The sequence below is a fragment of the Lithobates pipiens genome, unplaced genomic scaffold (genome assembly GCF_037356315.1).
Source record: "Lithobates pipiens isolate NorthernLeopardFrog02 unplaced genomic scaffold, aLitPip1_a1.2 Scaffold_18, whole genome shotgun sequence".
Taxonomy (NCBI): domain Eukaryota; kingdom Metazoa; phylum Chordata; class Amphibia; order Anura; family Ranidae; genus Lithobates; species Lithobates pipiens.
In genome coordinates this window covers 613,393,457-613,416,766 of record NW_027507758.1, presented here as the reverse complement: position 1 = coordinate 613,416,766, position 23,310 = coordinate 613,393,457, and the positions used below count along the sequence as shown (strand labels likewise).

The 23,310-nt window shown below is 43.9% G+C and overlaps 1 protein-coding gene across 1 annotated transcript in view; it reads right to left on the bottom strand.

The window, feature by feature from the left end:
- Positions 1 to 11,037: 11,037 nt before the first annotated feature.
- GCKR (glucokinase regulator) overlaps positions 11,038 to 23,310 on the bottom strand; it is a 74,824-nt gene continuing 62,551 nt past the window's right edge. Inside the window, exons 15-20 of the mRNA XM_077489328.1 lie at positions 21,432 to 21,528; positions 17,363 to 17,460; positions 17,124 to 17,207; positions 16,625 to 16,774; positions 16,408 to 16,542; positions 11,038 to 11,757 (exon numbers count right to left, since the gene is read on the bottom strand). Coding sequence (XP_077345454.1) covers positions 11,593 to 11,757; positions 16,408 to 16,542; positions 16,625 to 16,774; positions 17,124 to 17,207; positions 17,363 to 17,460; positions 21,432 to 21,528 — 729 coding nt within the window. The 3' untranslated portion in view covers positions 11,038 to 11,592. The remainder of the gene's footprint in view (positions 11,758 to 16,407; positions 16,543 to 16,624; positions 16,775 to 17,123; positions 17,208 to 17,362; positions 17,461 to 21,431; positions 21,529 to 23,310) is intronic.

Sequence of the window (23,310 nt, the reverse complement as noted above, 5' to 3'; positions counted from 1 at the left end):
GGGAAAAAATGTTTTTCTATATATTTTTGGGGGATAATTATTATAACAAAAAGTAAAAAATAATGCATTTTTTTTTTCAAAATTGTTGCTCTATTTTTGTTTATAGCGCAAAAAAATAAAAACCGCAGGGGTGATCAAATACCACCAAAAGAAAGCTCTATTTGTGGGCAAAAAAGGACGTCGATTTTGTTTGGGAGCCACGTTGCATGACAGCGCAATTGTCAGTTAAAGCGACGCAGTGCCGAATCACAAAAAGTGGTCTTGTCTTTGACCAGCAAAATGGTACGGGGCTGAAGTGGTTAACATGTGTTTTTCTTTTATATAATATAGTATATAGTATAGTATATAGTAAAATAGTAAAAAAAAAAAGAGAACCGAAAGTGTTAAAATAATAACTTAAACTAATTTTCTCCTCTCTTGTAGTAGTTCCATTGAACTATATAACTTGCTTTCTATTTATCCTCATCCTCGGCTTCCCAGTGATCCCCATCCTCCAATACAACCTCAGCTGAGCCTCTTTTATCCTAAAAATGGTTAATCACAGGGGAGCGACATGTATTCTCTCCTGTACAGACATAGGAGTGGGTACAGATGTATAGGATTAAGGAACCCTTTCTTTGTATTATTGTGTTTTCATTAATCTTTTAATCAGGTGAGGTATGTGAATGGGATAGGTATGTCTTCAGTGAGAAAGGGGGAGAGCTGTCAGTTTCGGAGATACTACGTTGTATTCTCTCTGCTCTGCATAGAAGTGATGGCTTATTTGCTGGAAAAACTGGTTCTACTGGAATCACAATGGCTGAAGTGGGTCGATTGTATTTATACTGGCTGGGAAATTACATTCCTTACATTCTCTGTAGTCCACTCATACATTTACATAGCACTAACCTATACCGCAGGGTTGTAAAGAGAACAGTGAGCCAGTATCATCAGTTTCTTCACCAGAGGAGCTTACACTCTAATGTCTCCCCCACAGTCACACACTATTATTATTATACATTTATATAGCTCTGACATATACTGCAGTGCTGTACAGAGAACACTGAGCCAGCCACATCAGTCTCTGTACCAGAGGAGCTTACACTCCAATGAAACACTGCAGTCACACAGAATTATTATTATACATATTATACATATACATATATATTATATAGCTCTGGCATATACTACATACATAGCTCACACTCTAATCCACCCCCCACAGTCGTACACTATTATTATTATATGTAGCGGCGGCTCCTGAAGAGCGTGCGCTATGCGGTTTTTCAAAGTTAAAGTTATGCCTGAACTGCAGTTTGGTTTGGGTACAATTGTCTAAATTAGACTTCAGCATCAGTCTGACTGGACTGTGAGATGTTCAGCCTGACCACAGGGGGCACTGTCTCTTCTGGCAAACATGGAACTATGGTCTGGTTAGATGCTTAAGTTACTCTCTCTCGGAGCCTGCCCAGTGGGAGCGGCGCTCTCGCTGTGCTTTCTGGGAGATGGTATTTAAGATGCAGACGTCACGTGGTTCGGGGGTTCCGGTCCAGAATGATGTACTGACTTCATGGTCCTAGTCCTCCTGACCAGCCCCCAGGAAGGCTATGGCCTGGGGTGCGGATCCACCTGATTTTGATGTCTCGGGGCTGGCTAGCCCGAGGCAAGGAAACTAAAGGAGGATTCTGAGGTGGTTGGGTGTCGTCTCCAGTTTGGGAGAGACCCAGTGACTTCAAGCATTCCAGGGGAGGACTTTTCAGAAGAAGACCACGTACGGGTTGGTTTCTTAGTAAGAGCCTGGAAGGGCTGAAGTACCCAAGAGAATCCGGTCTCGTAGATATCACCAAGCTGGCTGAAAGATCCATGTATCACACGAGTGTTCTTTAAGTTTAGTTTCCCTACGTGTTCTACAACAACGTCTGTGGCAGAGACATTATCCTGTACGTTCTACAACAACGTCTGTGGCAGAGACTTGTTCCTGATTAAGCACCTTGTTGGCTGCTAGGCCTTGTGAGAGAGGGACTGTCCAACTTGAGTGAACATCCAGTTGCAAATGGCTATTCCTTGGATGCAGTCAAAGTAAGCAAGTTCTCCAACATTTTGGTTAAACTTCCTTTCCAACCCTCTGATCCCAATTTAAAACACTGTTCATTGTCTACGTTGTGCAAATAAAATCCATTCAAGTGGATCTGTTGTCAGTCTCTCGAGTTACTGGGCCATCTACCACGGGACACCCCTAGACGTGAAACAAGGAGAGCAGAAGGTAACGGTAAGCCCAAATCTATCCAGCAGCTCCTTCAGGGGTACTGCTACATATACATTTAACCTGAGGTTGGAATTTCCCCAAGGAACTTGACCTCATTGTTTTCCTCTTGTGTTAGACATTTTCTGTCAATCTCGTAGCCTTTTCTGCATCTTCTACACAATGTGAACAAATGAGATTTACAGATAGAAAATGTCAAAGTAAAAGAGCACCAACGTTATTTTTACATTAAAGCCGGATTATTGTTGTGTCTCAGCCTTTGTGAACCTACATCCATGGTGGCCCATTGTCCTCTTCTGATAGGCCAGCTTTACGATCTTCCTTGCACTCTTAAGATGATGTCTGTATGTTTGATTTGATAAAGTGATTTTGTTGCTAGTTGTGTTTGGTGCTGGTAAGTTCAAATATTTTTTGGGGCCCTTTAAAGGTTGATTTATCACAGTTTCCACCCAATATTCACCTTACCCAATGTTCATCCAAAATTCACCCAACTTTAACCCAAAAAACACCCAGCTTTCTTCCAACTTTTACCCAAGATTCACACAACTTTCATCCAAGGTTCACCAAACTTTCATCCATCTTTCAATCATGATTTACCCAACTTTCACCCAAAGTACACTCAACCCTCAAGCAAGATTCACCCAAGATGAACCCAACTTTCACGCAAGAATAACCCAACTTTATTACAAAATTCATTCACATAACATCCAATTAGATATTACACATGAATCTTGTGTGACTGTTGTGAATTTTTACAGGTTAATTTAGCATGGGAAATAAGTGGTGGGTTAGGGGGGTTTCAAGTTAGTTTCAAGGCTTGGGTTAAGAGTTTAATTTTATGCTGGTCAGTCATGGATCAATAAGATTGCAGGCTATAACAACTGACCTTAAGTTCTCTTGAACAGTGGTTCTCAACCACTGGCCTGAGACCCACTGCCACCCACAGCCTCCTACCTCTCAGGCCTCCAGCTAGCTGCAGACCCTTAACATGCCTCCCAGCTTCTATAGTACCACCTAATCTCCCAAAATGCCTGGCAGTGCCCCTCAACCCCTCACAGTGACCCCCCCCCGGAACCTTTAGGAGCCCGCAGTAGTCACCAATCTCTCACAGTGCCTCCCATCTCCCATACTGCTACCCAACCTCCCATAATGGTCTGCAGTGCCTCTTTACCTCTCACAATGTCCCCAGGCCCATAAGAACTCTCAGTAGGCACCAACTCCTCACAGTGCTTCTCAGCTCCCATCTTGCCACCCAACCTCTTATAATGGCCTACAGTGATCCTCAACATTTCACAGTGCCCCCCAAGAGCCATCAGAATCTCCCAACCTCCCATAATGCCCCCCCAGCTCCCATCTTCAGAACCTCCAGTCCCCCCCATTGACAACTAGTCCTGTCCAGAGCCTTTTGGCATTTCAATATATGTCTTATATTCCCATTCTGTTATGTATGAACATTTGCATTGTTGGAGTACGGAAGGTTTTGGAAGAATTTGCCTGGCCCTGGTTTCAATGAGATAGAAAAAGTGCACAGACCTAACACAGTTAGTCCTTTAACAAATACAATAAAAACATCAAATGCAGATACCACATTATAATACCTAGAGACCGCATCCTCTCTACAGTTGCGGTAGCACTCTCATGTCATCCAGCTGAGTCATACCTCAGGATTGTCATAGGTATGTTCACCAGCAAGGAAGATCTATTGCTCTTGGCATGTGCCTGCTGTACCATGTATTAGAAATGATCCTGTTCTCTTTGTATTTCTTCCCTTGTTTGAAATACCTGGTGATCTTGCCAGTCCCTCTGCTTTCCTATTTCAAATTGACCACACTAGGCATGAGAGCACGTCCTTCCTAGCATGGCCAGTTTTCTGGCTATGCTGGGAGCACGGCCTTCCTGTCCTCCAATGATCAGACTAGTTCTGACACGTCCCCTTGCATAGCCTGCCTGTTCTCCAATGGTCTGATTTATGCTGATATGCCCCCTTGTACAGCCTGCCTACCCTCCAATGGTCAGACTAGTGCTGACAAACCCCCTTGCATAGCCTACCTGTTCTCCAATGGTCAGACTAGTGCTGACATGCCCCCTTGCACAGCCTGCCTGTCCTCCAATGACCAGACTAGTGCTGACAGGCCCCCTTGCACAGCCTGCTTGTCCTCCAATGACCAGACTTCAATTGTCAGACTGGTGCTGACATACCACCCTTGCAAAGCCTGCCTACCCTCCAATGGTCAGACTAGTGCTGACACACCCCCTTGCATAGTCTGCCTGTTCTCCAATGGTCTGATTTATGCTGATATGCCCCCTTGCACAGCCTGCCTGCTCTCCAATGGTCAGACTAGTGCTGACAGGCCCCCTTGCACAGCCTGCTTGTCCTCCAATGACCAGACTTCAATTGTCAGACTGGTGCTGACATACCACCCTTGCAAAGCCTGCCTACACTCCAATGGTCAGACTAGTGCTGACACACCCCCTTGCATAGCCTGCCTGTTCTCCAATGGTCAGACTAGTGCTGACATGCCCCCTTGCACAGCCTGCTTGTCCTCCAATGACCAGACTAGTGCTGACAGCCTGCCTGTCCTCTAATGGTCAGACTAGTGCTGACACATCCCCTTGCACAGTCTGCCTGTCCTGTAATGGTCAGACTAGTGCTGACATGCCCCCTTGCACAGCCTGCCTGCCCTCCAATGTATTATATATATATATATATATATATATATATATATATATATATATATATATATATATATATATATATATATACACACACACACACATGGTGTAGTGCAGACTATATAAACAGTGCAGGCAGTGTATTAATATAAATAAAAAAAAATCAGTGTAGACTACATATACAGTGCTGACAGTCTAATATATATATATATATATATAGTGCAGTCATTGTACAGTATATGATACAGTGTATTGAAGTAGTTAAGGGGAACCCTATGACACAATTAAGAAGAAATTAAGAAAAATGGCATGGGACCCCCCCCCCCCCCCCCCAGTCCCTACGAGGCCCTTTGGGTCTGGTATGGATTTTAAGGGGAACTCCACAGCAATATTTTTAAAAAAAACAGCGTGGGGTCCCCCCCAAAATCCATACCAGGCCCTTATCCGAGCAAGCAGCCTGGCAGGCCAGGAAAGGTGTATATGAGCGAGCACTCCCCCTCCTGAACCACACCAGGCTGCTTGCCTTCAAAATGGGGAGGGTGCTTTGGGCCCCCCCCCCCCAAAGCACCTTGCCCCCATGTTGATGGGGACAAGGGCCTCATCCCAACAACCCTGGCCTGGTGGTTGTGGGGTCTGCGGGTGGGGACTTATCGTAATCTGGAAGCCCCCTTTAATAAGGGGGCCCTCAGCTGCTAATGCACATTGTGAGAAGTTCAATGTGTGCAGTAAAATCAGAGTAAGCCATTTCAGTCCAGGAGAGATGCCAGTACAACTGTGCAAGACTGAAGGGAAGGCCGGAGGTCAGATTTACATCTTGCCCCTTGCCAGCCTCTGGCATAAACTGTGAACAGCCATGATACATAACAAGAAGTGCTTACAGTGAAATAATTGAAATTCTGGGCCGCCCAGACATGCAGACTCCGTATTCAGATAAGAGGGGTGCTTATCAGGCTATGGAAAGTGTTGTGCCGTCCCAGCAGAGGGTGAGGCTGCACTGTGTGTACTATGTGACTCTACACACCTGTGACCTCTGTTTAATGAGGATTCCTTCCCTCGACCCATTCTTTGTTATAAATGTCCATAATATGCCACTTCATTGGAATTTGGATGCCGAGGAAAATACCTGTGTGATCCCTCAGAAGGGAACTGCCACTTGCTAGCTTGTCTGGGCCACCATATAGCCCAGGACTCAAAGCCGCCTCTGGCTTCCTAAACAGTTACAGATCTAAATTCTTCTTACTGCATTTGCAGAGAACTGTGTCTAGGCTGAGATGATGTCATTGCTCTGCTGCAGGCAGGAGGAAGCATTTCCTTGATCTCCCCTCCCCCCAGTGGTCAGACTGCAACATTGTAAGTTTGTAGCAAGTCACAAGGTGTGAAGCAACAGCGGGAGCTGACCCATGTCAGACATTTGTGAACACGGGCAAGAACTGCACAGGTTTACATGATTGTGAGCCAGCATGTAGGCAGGATCATCCTCCCCTCTGTAGGTGGTACTGTGATGCTGAGGGAATGGAGGATGAGAGGGACTTTGTTCCTCTGAAGCCTCCATTGGTGTCACCAGGGTAGCAGTGGCCCGACTGGACTCTACAACACTAGATGACCTCTGCGGCCATCTTTTGTGAGGGAATTGTTAATAAATAGCACTGCTTAACTGCAGTAGACGTGCATTTGTAGAGTGGATAGGCAAGGTAGAGTATCCACATGGGCTAGGGTCAGAGCATCTAGTCCTAGGGAAAGAACTGCTGTTGTTGGTTGTAATGATGTGATCGCTAAATAAAGCTTTGGATCCAATTTGGAGACCCATGGTGTGCTGGTGACCTCTCTCACTCTGATCATGGTTCCAGCCGGTGGTCGCTTCAGCACCCACTTTTACATACAGCCAGAGAAAGATGTGCATTGGGAATAGTGCATTGTAGTCCTAGGGAAAGTTCCCTGAGGAGGAAGGACAAAATAGGGACACCTTTGCTGGATAAGGATTGGCCATCGGTCTTCTTAGTGCCACTCATACTGCCCAACAGCTGCCACTCTTCAACCAGATGCTGTTCCAGTAATGGAAGCTTCATCAAGGCAACACTATACGTATAGGGGCTATTCCACTGTGCCAATAACATTGCTGAGAGTTTCTGTACCTGTTCCACTCCACTTGGTCTCAGTGGACCTTTTCTCCACCTTGGGTGCCAACAGGGGTGGACTGACAACTCATGGGGCCCCCGGGCAATCCGAGTTTATGGGGGTCACACAGTATACACACACACACAATCACACAGTATACGCATACATGTACACAACGTATACACAGATATGTTTCTATTGGCTGAGAAGGTACTAGAGAGGTGGGGCAGCTATAATCTTGGGATTGTTAGACCAAAAGGATGTCGGTAAGGTGAAATTTCAGAGACAGATGTAAAAAAAAAACACAGATTTTTACATACTGTCCCTGGTTTTACCAAGGCTGGCAACCCTGATGGGGCCCCTAGTGGCTCAGGGCCTTCAGGCAGTGCCCGAGTGGCCCAATGGTCAGTCCGCCCCTAGGTGCCAACCAATTGCCCTGCCCACAAGCATCTTGTGCCTGGATATAGATGGTGGCCTTGAATGATGGCTGAACAAAGATGACACCATCCTTCTGGAGAGAAAAGCAGATGCAGGCATTGTCAAGGGGAGTACTGTGATGTCTGGAAGGGTTACAGTGGTGCCGCTGTGTCTCAGTCAATCAGGGAGGGAGAATCTTGGATGGCTAAGACACTCGTGGACATTGCTGGACAGAGAGGGACCTCAGGTAGGTGTTAGGGGTCTAAGAAGGGCTGAGGCACACTGCTGAGGCACACAGAAGGCTTTTTATCTTAATGCATTAAGATAAAAAAACTTCTGCCTTTACAACCCTTTAAGGCTGGATGAGGGCTAGCATGTGTCCTAGCGGCAAATGATTTCATCTGGCTGTCCACTTTTCATTAGGACATGTTAGCCTAAACCCAGGCATGTGAGTGTATTCCATCCTAATTCTATTACAGACCATAAGTTCAAGCCCTGAAAAAGGTGATCCCTTTCTCCCGAAACATGTTGGCTGTCTCTTAACTAATAAATGTTTTCCAGGGTAAGAAAACATTTGTACTAGGTTTTCCTAACCAAACATCCAGACGTTTACTGTCTGTTGACCTTTTTTGACTTTCATGATCAGAGAAGTAGCAGCCTAGGACCAGAATCGGGTTTATAACATCTTACTATCATAATGGACTTACCTCCTGCAAGGAGAACGCACTTTATGCTATGTTTTCTAGAACAAATTCCCATACTCATTGGTCCAGGGCTATCAAAATCCAGAGATTTAAGACTGAAAGATTTCTCTACCACCCAGTATGCATCATTCATGTCCTAAACAAATAAATCCCAGCATTAACACAACTTTTAGATGGAACCAGTCTAAATTAGAAATTAATTATGGCCCCACAGTGCAATTCATTCTGTTGACTGATTTGACTAACGTGGACAGAGAGGTAGCAGCCCAGGACTAGAACCAGGTGCAGTGCACCTCATTTTCACTGAGGACTTACCTCCTTCAAGAAGAAAGCACTTTATTCTATGTTCATTAGAACTAAATGCTATTCTCATCGGTCCAGTGCTAGCATACACCTACCAAAGAGTTAGGACTGGAAGATATTTCCACCACTCAATATCCATTGTTCAAGCCCTGAAGAAGGGGCTCCCTTCCTCCCAAAATGTGTTGGCTGTATCTGATGCTGTTAACCAATCAATGCCTATTGCAATACAGCCCCGAAGAAGGGGAGCCCTTCCCCTAAAACATGTTGGCTATATCTGATTAAGATAAAAAAAAACCTTCTGCCTTTACAACCCTTTAGTACTGGATTACGGCTAGCACGTCCTAGCGGCAAATGGATTAATCTAGCTGTCCACATTTTCATTAGGACATGATAGCCTAAACCCAGGCATTTCAGTGTATTCCATCCTAATTCTATGACAGACCATAAGTTCAAGCCCTGAGAAAGGTGATCCCTTTCTCCTGAAACATGTTGCTGTTTCTGTTGCTCTTAACTAATAAAAGTTTTCCAAAGCTTCTTTACAAGCAAGATGTATGTGAGATTATTGCATAACAGAAATGAACTGCTCTAAATATCCTGCTTTATGATTGAATTATTTTGCTATCAGAAATTCACTAGAACACAGGAAGACAGAACAAGTAGAAAATGCAGTAAAGTCAGAGGGAAAGAGCCAACAACCCAGCATTCTATTCGCTTTGAAATTCAAAGTTCCATGTTCAAGCTCAACTCCAGGAACTAGTCAACTCCCCCAAGTTTGTTGGCTCTCACCACCGCTGTTTCTCCTGCAAAACAAATTTTATAATATCTGCCGCTATCACCATAAAAAGATCTTACAAACACCTGTGATGTATTATGTAGACACAATGGCTTCCTGAAAGTTCAGAGCACCAGGAGGATCCTCTATTATTTCTGGAAATGACGTGTCCCTTGGTTCTCAGGGATCCAAGTGTAGATTCTGGACAGTGACAGAGAGTAACGGGTTGTTATGTGTCGAATGGCTGTGTTGAAGGCAGTGACAGTGAAGTGGTGTATTACTTCATCACCACCCACAGCAGGTACCCTTTGGAAACTCTGAGTACCATGGTTCCCAGGGATCCAAGAGTAGTTTTTGGACAGTGACTGACAGCAACAGGTGGTTCTGTGGGAGGTGACAGGATGTTCTATGGGTGGTAATGGGTGGTTCTGTGCACGATGATGGGTAGTTATGGGGTGGTGACAGTGAAGTGGTGGATTATTTCATCGCCTCCCACAGCTGGTAGCTGCCTTACTGGACCTCTAGAAGTTATGTATCCCATGGTTCCTAGGGATCCAAGTGTAGTTTCTGGACAGTGACTGAGGATAATAGATGGTTCTGTGTTGAGGGGCTGTGTTGAAGGCAGTGACAGTGAAGCGGTGTATAATTTAATCTGCCTTACTGGTCTTCTGGAAACGACATCTCGAATGGATCTATGTAAGTGTAATTTCTGGACAGGATGGTGGCATGGTGGAAGTGATAGGATGTTCTATGTGTGGTGATGGGTGGTTCAGTGCACGATGATGGGCAGTTATGTGGGTGTTGAGGGTTGGTAAGTGTGAAGCTGTGTTTTATTTCATCACTGCCCACAACCAGTAGCTGCAGGGCCATCTTTAATATTGATTGGACCCTGGGAAAAACTTTTCTTGGGGGACCCCCCTCCATGCAGTTTCGCTCTCCACCTGCTCTGAGACATACAATAAATAGCAGCTAGACTCAAAATCAGTTTACTGAATCAGATCAGGCAGCTATTGCGATTAGTTGCCAGAGGTTACGGTGTATCATTACCGCTCACTGACTGGTTGTTAGAGGTTAGAGTGTATCATTACCGCTCATTGACTGGTTGTTAGAGGTTAGAGTGTATAATTACCGCTCACTGACTGGTTGTTAGAGGTTACAGTGTATCATTACTGCTCACTGACTGGTTGCTAGAGGTTACAGTGTATCATTAGCGCTCACTGACTGGTTACTAGAGGTTACAGCACACATTACGGCTCACTGATTAGTTACCAGAGGTTACAACACATGATTTTCGCTTGTTGATTGGTTTCTAGAGATTACTGTGGATATGACCTCAGGGGGACATGAAATACATATCAATTCCGCCGGCCGCCGCTATTTACATATGAATGCCACCACTATTTACATATGAATTGCGGTAATTTACATGTAAACACAGGGTCTGCAGGTGGGTCATCTGAACACAACAATAGGGCAGAGCTGGGCAGCATTAGTAGTAGCACTTCACACTGAGATTTCGGGACACAGCGCGGGACTAAAACCTCAAGGGACGAGGGAATTTTAACCAGGATAGTTGGAAAATATGAGGCAGCTGCTTTGGGCCACATAACAATGACAGGACCAAGGGCAGCTGCCCCTTTTGCCCTGCCTTAAAAACGGCACTGAGTAGCTGCATTACTGGACTTGACAGAGGACAGAGTGGTAAAGCAATGTTAGTATTGCATAGCCAGAAGTACAACATTGATTGAAACCCCTATGAATTGTGGATAGGAATGTGTGAAGTAAATCAAAACCAAGGCTCTGTTATTGCGTTAATTACAAATATAACAATACTTTTATTGGGAAAGTTTCAGTTCCGCTCTAAGTGAGAAGGCTCTACCATAGGTTGGTCTATTTAGAAAAAATAAGCTGTGCTATCAGCGGAAAAATAAAACATTGAGGCTGGGTTTACACTATTGTTGCCCAGCATCCAATTTGCATGTCAGGATATTGTCCGTAGAGAGTTTCACACATCTCTGGAGTGGCTCCAGTGCAAATTGCACAGGAGTCCTGTGCGTCTTCTGGTCCATTTCAGGTCCAAATTCAGACAAAAATTCTGACAGCATTTGGACCTGAAACGATGAACGGGGATGCACTGGACCCCTGCTGTGAGCCGCTCTGTGCTGCAGTGTGAACTCAGCCAAAGGGTCCTAAGGGTCCTTTAAGAAAACAAAATTTTCTTCCAATCATTGAGTTTATCACAGTTCATTATCATTTTGGTGGGTTGAAATATGGTGAATATTCATTTTGTAAAAAACAAGATCACATAAAAAAAAAAAAATGACAATAGAAATAAAAAAATAACTATGTGGCTTCCAGGGCACCTATCAGCTGCGCCCCTCTTCCTCTGTGCTCTCAGCCCCCCTTTTCCTTCCAGGAACGCTGAAAGATGCTTCTATGGCGGCTCGGATGGTCACTGAGGAGTCTAAGCGGGTCTTGGCCTCCTGAACAGTGCAATTCCGTAACAAACTCACGATGGCCATGGGAAGAACCTGATGGGTAGATCAAAGGTTTGCCATTATCACCTAACTAGAAAATGTGCTAACAATGTGCAGAATTTCTTTAGATTATGACCACTAAATCATCACACCCAAAATATATCTCTATAAATATTATACAATACAGCCAGGAAGGGCATTCCTCTTATGAGTAATGTGTGATTCACCAGCTACCTATTGTTATGGGAAATCCATGTACAAATGCTAGAAGATGTCAACCCTACACTGTGCACTCGGGAGAGGTTGAACCAGAGTTCAGTTATAGCAGTGAAGGTGATGAAAACTGGGACTGAACTTCTATTGGCCTGGAGATATTTTTTGATGATTACTGTAGGTGCAGTATTTTTGGGGTTTAGGATCATCTGCTGCTACCAGTAATCACATTCAAATTTTCCCAAGACCCACTGTAGCACCCATGTCTATGAGGACAAAACGCGTCGGGAGGACTCCACTGCTGCCATTTTTTACTGAAAGCGCTTGATAAACTACTTAAATTTGAGTTTATTACCTTTTTTAATACATTTATTTTTAAACGGAATTACGCTATATGGCCTTATCTTTCCATTCTATATGTTCACCATTTGGAGTTGGGCCTTTTATGCGATTGGAGAGAACCTGTTTATATCCATTTGCGTTTGGAAGACATTTCTCTGTTGATCTTGGTATTCCAGCACCTGCGAGTTTGATTGTTCTACAGTTACCATAAAAGCGTGTATGACCCTTGGAATATACATTCTTTTGGGTCAGAAATATCCGGTAAGCCTGCATCTGCTAAGGTGGTGGTATTGGCACATGGGTGTTCGCATGCCATACTTCTAGGATTGGATGGTTCATCTGATATTCAATCGCACACGTGGGACTTGAATTTCTCTTTTTAAAAAAGGACTCTTTATTCGCGATTTTCTTTTTCATGTTGATTATTTTCATTTATGTGTATATCTGGACACATATAAGCACACTTTTATATGGAAGTGGTATAACACTTTTTGTTGTTAATCAATGTAACATAAGTTATAAGAATCACATGAGTCTACGTGGCTAAATACGTGGATGTGATATAGTTTTCACAGATTTATGCACAATATTTTCTTTTTAGCGCTACACTTTTTGTAATTTGTCCACTGTAGCACCCACCTCTTTTGAGATCCAACACCAAGTTTCTTCTCCGACGTGCTCCCACCGACACTACTTGATCTAGGAGTACTGGGACAGCAACCAATCAGTGGACAGCCCTCCTGCTTTGCTGCCCCCCTTAAATTGCGAAGCAACGCATGGCTCAGCCTTCAACCAACACATTGCAATCCTTTAGCTGCCCTCAGTTTAATCACTTCCTGACCATGTTTTTTCTGGCACTTTTTTGTTTACAAGTTTAAAACAGTATTATTTGCTAGAGAATAGGCATGAGCCCACAGTTCGGGTCCAACTTACGTTCAACTCGAACCGCGGGCTCATGCCTATTCTCTAGCAAAAAAATCTCCTTTAAACTTGTAACTTGCCCAACCCACTCTATATGGAAGGATGTCAGCAGTTCTTGGCTCTAAAGGTTCTCATTAGACTAGAGGAGGCCAGGGATCTTGCTACATATTTTATAAATATATATATATATATATATATATATATATATATATACAGTATATATATATATATATATATATATATATATATATATATATATATATTATTATTATTTTTCAGCATTCAGTGTTCTGTGTAGCCTATATATATATATATATATATATATATATATATATATATATATATATATATATATATATATATATATAGTGTATACTCTATATTCAGTCAATGCACGCTGTGTAGTTTATATAACACAGTGTATTAAAGTGGTTAAGGGGAACCTTGCGCCAACATTTTTTTTAAAAATGGCATGAGGGTCCCCCCAAAATCCATACCAGACCCTTATCCAAGCATGCAACCTGGCAGGCCGCAGGAAAAGGGGGGGATGAGAGAGCGCTCCCCCCCTCCTGAACCTTACCAGGCCACTTGCCCTCAACATGGGGACCCCAAAGCACCTTGTTCCCATGTTGATGGGGACAAGGGCCTCATCCCCACAACCTTATCGGAATCTGGAAGCCCCCTTTACCAAGGGAGGCCCCAGATCCCACCCCCCCATGTGAATGGGTAGGGATACATTGTACCCTTTCACCAAAAAAGTGTAAAAAAAAAAGTAAAAACGAGATATCCATCCTTCTTCTATCAAGGTCCAGACGGTCACGAGAAAAAAAAAAAAGGAAAAACTCCGCCTTTCATGGTGACAGCTGTTATATAGCCAAGGGCGGGGCCACCCAGTGATGTAACTAGAATTACTGCTCTCGGTCTAACTTTTGCAGTGATCACATGTGTGGTTTGAATAACGTTTACATATGCTTGTGTGACTTATGTATGCATTTGCTTCTGCTTGCAAGCACGGAGGGACAGGGGCGCTTTAATTGTTTTTTAATTATTATTATTTATTTTACTTTTATTTTTACACTGTTCCTTTAATTTTATTTATTTTTTTATCACTTTTATTCCTATTACAAGGAAATCAAACATCCCTTATAAAATAAATAAGGATGACAGGTTCTCTTTCGTTTAAAAAAAAAAAAAAAAAACATTTCTTCCAACTTGGGCTGGAAGTGACGTCATGGCGTCGCACCAGTCCTCCAAGGCCAAAGAGTTGATCAAAGCCTATTAACTCTTTGATCGCCTATGGGAGCAGCGGAAACAGTAAGCCAGAGAAACACTGGCTCATGAGCCACTGAGTTTAATCAGAAAGCCGGCCGCCTACTGAAAAAAAAACGATACCAGGGTTATGGCTGCTAGCTTCAGCCATAATCCCAATAAACCACTTGCAGACCGTAACGAATATATACGTATTGCATCTAGCGAGTGCTTAAATCAGTAAAAACCCCACTGAGTCAGAGCTAGAGCTTTTGAATCAGTGAGGAGCATGAGCTTGGATGATTGGAGAGCTCTGGCTCTGATTCAGCAGGGGGAGGTGCCGGATTTCTGTAGAGTCCACTGCTTCCACATAGAGAACAAGGATTCTAATCTGCAGCATCCTGGGAGAGGATAGGCTTTTCTACATGGAGACACTGGAAGACCCAGGGGCTGAGGTACTCATAGACTCAAGCAGGTGGGTATGCATGGAGGATGCAGGATAGCTCTGGAGAACACTGAGCCACAGGAGGCATGGAGGAGACAGGTAAGTTCTGCAGCAATGGAGATCTCCAATCATCAAAACTCATGCTCCTCATTGATTGAAGAGCTCTAGCTCTGCAGTGGGTGTACTGATTTAATCTGAGGGCCCATTCACTCCTAAATGCACTGGACATGTGCAGAAGTGCTTTCTGACTGTTTGCTTCTAGTCCTCCTGACCAGCCCCCAGGGCTCTCATGACCTAGGGTGGGGATCCACCAACTCCAAATCTCGGGGCTGGCTGGCCCGAGGCAAAGAAACCAAAAGAAGGATTTAGAGGTGGTCCTGTGCCGTCTCGGTTTGTGGAGAGGCCCAGCAACCGTGGAAGCATCCAGGGGTGGACACTTTGGGAGAAGGTCCTGCAAGGGTTGGTTTCTCAGAAGGAGCCTGGAGGCTAAGTTGAAAGACCCCAAGTGAATCTGGTCTTGTGTGGTATCAGCAGACCGTCTGCAAGACAATGGTACCATACGAGGGTTCTTCAAGTTGTCTACATCTTTTAGTTCTATTCAAGTGTTCTACAGCAAGTCTGTGGCAGAGACTTTATTCAAGTGTTCTACAACAAGTCTGTGGCAGAGACTTGGTTTGATTTAAACACCCTGTTGGCTGCTAGGCCTGGTGAGAGAAGGACTATCCAATAAGAGTGAGGATCCAGCTGTGAATGGCTATTCTCTGGATTTCCTAGTGTGAGAGACATTTTCCTATTTGACTTAGTACTAAGAGTACCTGGACTTTGCTACCTAAACCCTCTAACCCTAATTTTAGAGACTGTGTTCGTTTATCCTTTTTTGCAAATAAAAATTCCTTAAGTGGATCTGGCGTCAGTCTCGACAGTTCTTGGGCCATCTACCTCGGGAAACCTATAGACACAAACGAGGTCAAGAAGGTAATGGTAAGCCCAATTAAATCTCCGCTCCTTTGGGGGTCAGTGCTACATTTATTTGTTGTGGAACTCTGTATGGTTGACACCTGTCTTCCATTGGAACCCTTAGCAGATGACCTTTGCTTCCACTGGAAGTCTATGAAGATGACACCTATCTGTTTTGTAACTCTGTATGACTGACACCTATCTTTCATTGAAACCATCAATAGGTGACCTTTCCTTCCAACAGAAATCTATTGAGGTGACACCTATTTGTTTTGGAACTCTGTATGACACCACTGTGTGTTCCACTGGAACTGTTGTAGGTTCCTTCAACTGGATATCTATAAAGGTGACACCTATCTCTTTTGTAATTCAGTGTGGGGGAATCTATCCTCCTTCCACTTGAACTCTGAGAAGATGACAACAGATTTCCACTGGAGCTCTGTGAAGGTGAAAACATATCAATACTGGAAATCTCTGTAAGTGACATGTATTGTTTGCTGAAACCTTGTGTAGATTGACGCTTATCTTTTACTGGTTACATTTCAAGTTCGGTGGTCACTCAGAGTCATGTTACTTACCTTGTCCTTTGATAAAGCCACCTCTACATGTCTGGATATCTCTGTGTTCTTAGTCTGGTCACTCAAGATCTCCTCTCCATGGATGGACTGGAGAAGAGCCTCTCTGCACCGGGTCTGGGAGTGTCCTGTCAATCGCTGTGGATGACGTAGATTTGTGTTACAAGGCTGAACGATAAACAATGAAGCTTATATTTGGAAGGTGGCTGCAGAGACTTACCTGTAGGATAGAGACTGCCCTATGAAAGTGTTTATTATTACTGATTCTAAAATCCACCGGGAAGTTACGGTATACTTGGCCCTTAAGGACATGGGCCCCACTGGTGACTGTGTTCAGGATCCACTTACTGCTCAGCTCCCTCTGGAACTTCTGTTAGGAATGGAAGAAAAGAAAATCATACTACCTACACAGAGTAATAAAAGAGCTATGACATCAACAACATGCCACCCGCTACACTGACAACTTTCACTACATTGGCTCTAAATAATCACATGATATCATCACACTGCCAGCTTTCTCCACATTGGCTCTGCATAATCACGTGACATTATCACGTCTCTAGCTTTTGCTACATTGGCTCTAAATGACCACCTGACATCATCCTACTGCTAGTTTTCACTACATTGGCTCTGATTGATCACATGACATTATCAAATCTCCAGCATTTACCACATTGACTGGTCATGAGAAACGACACTGATTGAGGGATGAAGTATACCTGGATGAAGGCTCCCTCATACTCCAGGAACAGGATGGGCCACGTAATACTGATGATGTTTGGGATGAGCTTTTTGGTAGAATTCTAATGGAAATAAAGGTTACATTAATATCATTTTTAGATATCAGTTAGAGTGTAGAGGGGAGTGAGAAGCACTAGATGGAAGCGGAGATAACAGACATTTAGGACACATAGGACAACTGAGAAAAGAGAATCATAGAATCTCACAGCTCACTTACCGGCAGGTATTGTCCTGCTGTTGCATGAGAAACAGCATAGATGTTCGACGTCTTCTCCTTCACCAGATCCACCAGCTTCTCTACCTCACTGAGCTCATCTGCAGGCAGAACAGAGTCATCAGCACACTGATCCCTGAACCGAAGGGGAGCACTGGGCAGGATCCAGGATCCATGTACCCATAGAACTCCCCAAAGATTGCCTGAAATATGCTTCTGCCAGTGCTCCTTGAGCAAACAAAGAAGATGCAATAAAACCTTGTCCCTCTCAGATAAGCCAGGATCTGAGGTGTCTCTGAGTTTCCTTCTCTATATATGTTTTTAGGTGACAGTAGTGTGATTCTGCTCCTTGAGGGAGGTCCCATGGTGCCTGCATGTATACTGTTAGATGGACATAGTGACAGAGGATGCCATTACCTGGGGAGGAGGGGCAAATTTCCAATCTTAGCACCTGTTCCCTGGCCTGTTGTCCATCTTCCTATAGCCTATGAGAACATTATTATAAGATAGACAATGTATATACAATAGCTCATGCTCTTGGCTTTGGGTTGACAGATGCCAACAGTTAGTAAGAGGCAGTTAGTACACTTAGCCCTTGTACAGACGGTCGGACATTCTGACAACCAAATCCGTTGGATTTTGTCCGACGGATTTTGTCCGAAACTGTTGCATACATACGGTTGGACAAAGTTGTCGGAAAATCCGATTGTACATAACATGATGACGTTATTTCATTACGACGGGACTACGTTCAGGCTAGTAGCCAATAGCTTTTGTCTAAGAATTTGATCTGAGCATGCGTGGCACTTTGTCCGTCGGAGTAGGCTGCACATGATCGGAGTATGTTCGATCGGAGCATTTTGTCGGAAAATTTTACCGGCAAGTTGGAAAAGTTGGTCCGTCGGATATTCCAACGGAAACAGTCCGATGGAGACCACACACAGTCGGAATATCCGACAAAACGGTCCGATAGGACACATTCCGTCGGAATCTCCGACCGTGTGTACAAGGGCTTAGAGTCTTATGTATCAAAGCATCATCACAAAGAACTACAAATCTTTAGCTACAGGGATTACTGACAGCGTCCAATACTCATATGGCTCACTACTTGTTGAGCAGCTGGGTTCCCAAAACTGTACTCACACATTATGGTGCTAATAATAATGGAATAACGGAAAATAATAATCAACAAGCTACCATTATTATTGCCCCTAGCATTAATATTATCATTATTCCTATCGTGATCATTTTTATTTTTATTGTGATCATTAGCTCTTGATTTACTCTTTTTATAATTTTATAACATATTTTTACCTTGGGAATACTTGCTTGTCACTTCTCTTTTGCATTTTTACTTTTATATATTCGACATTATGTTCTCGTTTTTAGATATCTGTTTTCTGTATATTTCTCAAACTAGTTCAATAGCCCTGAAGAAGGGAGAGCCTCTCTCCTGAAATGAGTTGGCTTGATGTACTTGTCACCAGTGATGTAGCTTACTGAGTTAAAGTAAACAGCGTTACTTAACGTCGTTACTTTAGAGGGTAACGAGTAATCTAACTGATTACTCTTCCCCTCATGGTAACGCCGTTCCCATTACTTGGGCGGCCTTACCGCAATTACATCTACCGCCACTAGGGGCGCAATGTATCGTCACCCGCCGCGCTCTGCGGAGCGCTCCGTGGTTTTGGCCTTAGGAAAGGCCACAGCTTTGGCCTAGCTCCATCTTGGTGCACCCGTCGGCCATTTACAATGCGATTGCTCCGTCAAATGACAGAGCGATCACTTGTAAACAAACCGGCGTCATGATGACGCTGGTTCCTCTCTCCCCTCTGTATACAGATCTGTACAGTGGAGGGGAGAGATCGGATGGCAGCAGCGCTGTGGGCTGGGTCTGTAGTTCCCACAGCGCTGATCTGTGACAATTGCAGTCAAAGCCATCCCTCCATACCCTGCCAATACTCTGCAATACCCTGCCAATACTCTGCCATTCCCAGCCATACTCTGCCATACTCTGCCATACTCGGTAATACCCAGCCATACTCAGCAATACTGGGTAATACCAAGCCATACTCAGGGATACCCAGCCGTACCCAGCCATACTCAGTCAATATTACAGTGGGGGAGATTGTGGATATTACAGTGAGGACTATATGGTGGTGGAATTTTCACAGGTTTTTGCAAATTCAATTATCATTTGCTGATCTGAAAAATGATCCGATCCGTGACTCTGATCCGAGGAACAATCCTATCCATGAGTTTGGGGGGGACAGATGTACAGAAGGGAAACAGATATATGTTTGTGGGGGGGGGATGACAGACGTGTAGTGGGGTACAGAGGGGGAACAGATATATGTGTGGGGGGGGGACAGATGTGCAGGGCGGTACAGAGGGGAAATAGACGTGCAGGGGGGAAGGCACCCCTTGCTTACAGTAATACTAGACCCTCCCCTTAGAATATAAAAAAAAAAGTCACAGTTACTTTGCTGAGTAACTAATTACTTTTCCAATGTAGTAACTGAGTTACTAACGCAATTACTTTTTGGGAGAAGTAATTTGTAACTTAACTAATTACTTTTTTAAAGTAAGATGACCAACACTGCTTGTCACTACTCTCAATAAACACCTCTTAATCCACCATCAAACGTGTATTCTTTTGAACAATGGGCACTCCTTTTTTACTATTCCAAGTTTGCATGTGGAAATTACTTTAAGGTCATACCAAAAAGGCAGCAGCCCAAGCCCTAAGAGGGCTCACCACCAGTATCCACCATTGGGCACACCCCACCTGAGGGACATCTCCCTACTCACCCACTTAATCACCCACCCATTTACCCAGTCAGTCCAGCGTTGCTTTCAGCACAAACAAGTGGTCTGTTCATGGCTGACAGACTTTTGCATATTTTGTGACTCTATCCTGTAAAAACTGCATTGATTTTAGTCTCACTAAATTGAGAGAGGGGGATTTTCAGGCGTTAGCTAGGGTTCTATTGTTGTCAGGGGGATCTCTTGTTGCTAGCGGAGCTCTATTGTTTCAGGGGGGTATTTTGTTACAGGCGTTCTATTGTTGCTGGGGAGGATATATTGTTGCTAGCGAGGGTCCATTGTTGCTGGGGGGTGATATATTGTTACAGAGGTTCTATTGTTGCTTAGGGGCATCTGTTGTTGCTGGGGAGTGCATTGGTAAAGGGGTTCTATCCTTGATGTGGGGGTCCATGGTTGCTGGCTGTAGGGGATCTATTTCACTACTTTTCATCTTATCATTATTAACACATTTCATACAAATTACTTAACACCACAAAATAACACTTGGTTCTGTATTCTCTAAAAGGGGGTGTCCTAGGAGGTGGTTAGTGGTGTAACTAAGGTTCAGTGCACAGAGGTAGGTAGGGGCAGGGGCAGAGGCAAGGGTTAACTCAGTGGAGGGGCAGTACCTGCACCTACAGTCTGAGAAGAAAATCCTGTTTAGGGGTTTATACAAAAAGGTTTCAATGATCATGGTGTGTGTATACTGCTGGGCATCTGGTAACAATAAATCCTTTACTCAAATATTTAAAATGTTGACATGCCATTGCTTTGTAAACATCACTTTGGTGCCCTGTTGGAAATAATGTCTTAGCTTGATTATATCTGGCTTTTGGGCCCCCAATCCATCCACTGACACCAACAATTGGGCACAATTCCTTCCATTGACACCAACGATGGGGCACAACTCCTTCCGCTGATACAAATGATGAGGCATTATTCCTCTCACTGATTCCAATGATGGGGCACTATTCCTCACACTGATACCAATGATGGGGTACTATTACTCCCACCGATTCCAACAATGGGGCACTATTCCTCCCACTGACACCAATGATGGGGCATAGTTTATTCCCACAGGCCAAAGTCTGCCTCCCCTAAAGTCTGAAGGACAGTAAAGACTGGCCCTGTGTTTAGAACGTTTGGAGACTTCTGGTGTAAATCACGCCCCTCTAAAAGGATTACAAGGTTCAATATAGGAGCGCGGAATGGTGCTGACTCCTTTACAAGACAGGAGATCTCATTTTTTAATGGTATATTCACTCACCATCAATCGTAAAGAGGAAGAGGACAGTGTCTGTCTCAGATATCGATGGGAGGATGCTCTTCACAAAGTCTTCATGGGAAACAGCAAATTCAGCACCCTGTGGTTAACAGAAACATTAAATTGGAGGGGGACGCTCTAAGGGACCCACTGACATCAACAGAGCTCTTTTAAACCCAATAGTATTAGAAAAATACAGGAGTAAAGTGTTAAAGTGTACCTGTCACAATAGCAATATGGGCTACACCATGGCTGAACTGCTTGTGGAAATGCTAGTCACCTGACTGTAATAAGGATTGTGCTCTAACTTCACGCATCACATGACCTCTGTCCTGAAATTTAGCTTGGGACCGCCCTCCGTACCCATCTATTGGCCAAAAAGTCCACACATCATAGCTCTAAAACAATATGGAGGTGAGACCCTTGTGAATTAAAGTGATGGTTTGTATAAAAGAGTAAAGTTCCTTTTAAAGAACAGTTAAACATTTAGAGATGCAAACTTTTCCACCCAAAACTGATTTACAGCATTTGAAAGCTAATGGATTTGAAACTACAGTACTTGACAGTTTCTTCTATGTCTTAGTGAGCTAAGAATTATGGCAAAGAAGCCTCCCTTTTGGAGCTGGATCAGCCCAGAAGGCTCCATTTACAACTAAAATATAATTTTTGGTGTACCAATCTGTATTTAGTTTTATTTATTTGGGCTGTTCTACTTAAAACCAGTATTAGGTGATCTTTTTTTTGGGGGGGGGTCTGAGTTCCCAGCTGCAACTGTCAGGACCTGAATCACCTGCTGGTGGCACTGTACTTCCCAGAGTGGAAGGTTGTAGTTTTGGTGTCCACCAGTGGGTGAGAAACACTAGTAGGGAAGGATCTAAATACCATCCCAACAGCCAGCATCAGGCGGAAACTAATAGATGGGATCTGCTGGCTGCTGGAAGGGTTTTTAGGTGCTCTCCTACTAGTGCTTCTCGCTCCAGCGTTTTGCTGCTGCTACAGTGCCTTGCGAAAGTATTCGGCCCACTTGAACTTTTCAACCTTTTGCCACATTTCAGGCTTCAAACATAAAGATATAAAATTTTAATTTTTTGTGAAGAATCACCAACAAGTGGGACACAATTGTGAAGTGGAACGAAATCTATTGCATATTTTAAACTTTTTTAGCAAATAAAAAACTGAAAATTGTTGCGTGCAAAATTATTCGGCCCCTTTACTTTCAGTGCAGCAAACTCACTCCAGAAGTTCAGCGAGGATCTTTGAATGATCCAATGTTGTCCTAAATGACTGATGGTGATAAATAGAATCCACCTGTGTGTAATCAAGTCTCTGTATAAATGCACCTGCTCTGTGATAGTCTCAGGGTTCTGTTGAAAGCGCAGAGAGCATCATGAAGACCAAGGAACACACCAGGCAGGTCCGTAATACTGTTGTGGAGAAGTTTAAAGCCGGATTTGGATACAAAAAGATTTCCCAAGCTTTAAACATCCCAAGGAGCACTGTGCAAGCGATCATTTTGAAATGGAAGGAGTATCAGACCACTGCAAATCTACCAAGACCTGGCCGTCCCTCTAAACTTTCAGCTCAGACAAGGAGAAGACTGATCAGAGATGCAGCCAAGAGGCCCATGATCACTCTGGATGAACTGCAGAGAACTACAGCTGAGGTGGGAGAGTCTGTCAATAGGACAACAATCAGCCGTACACTGCACAAATCTGGCCTTTATGGAAGAGTGGCAAGAAGAAAGCCATTTCTCAAAGATATCCATAAAAAGTCTCATCTAAAGTTTGCCACAAGCCACCTGGGAGACATACCAAACATGTGGAAGAAGGTGCTCTGGTCAGATGAAACCAATATCGAACTTTTTGCCCCAATGCAAAACGAT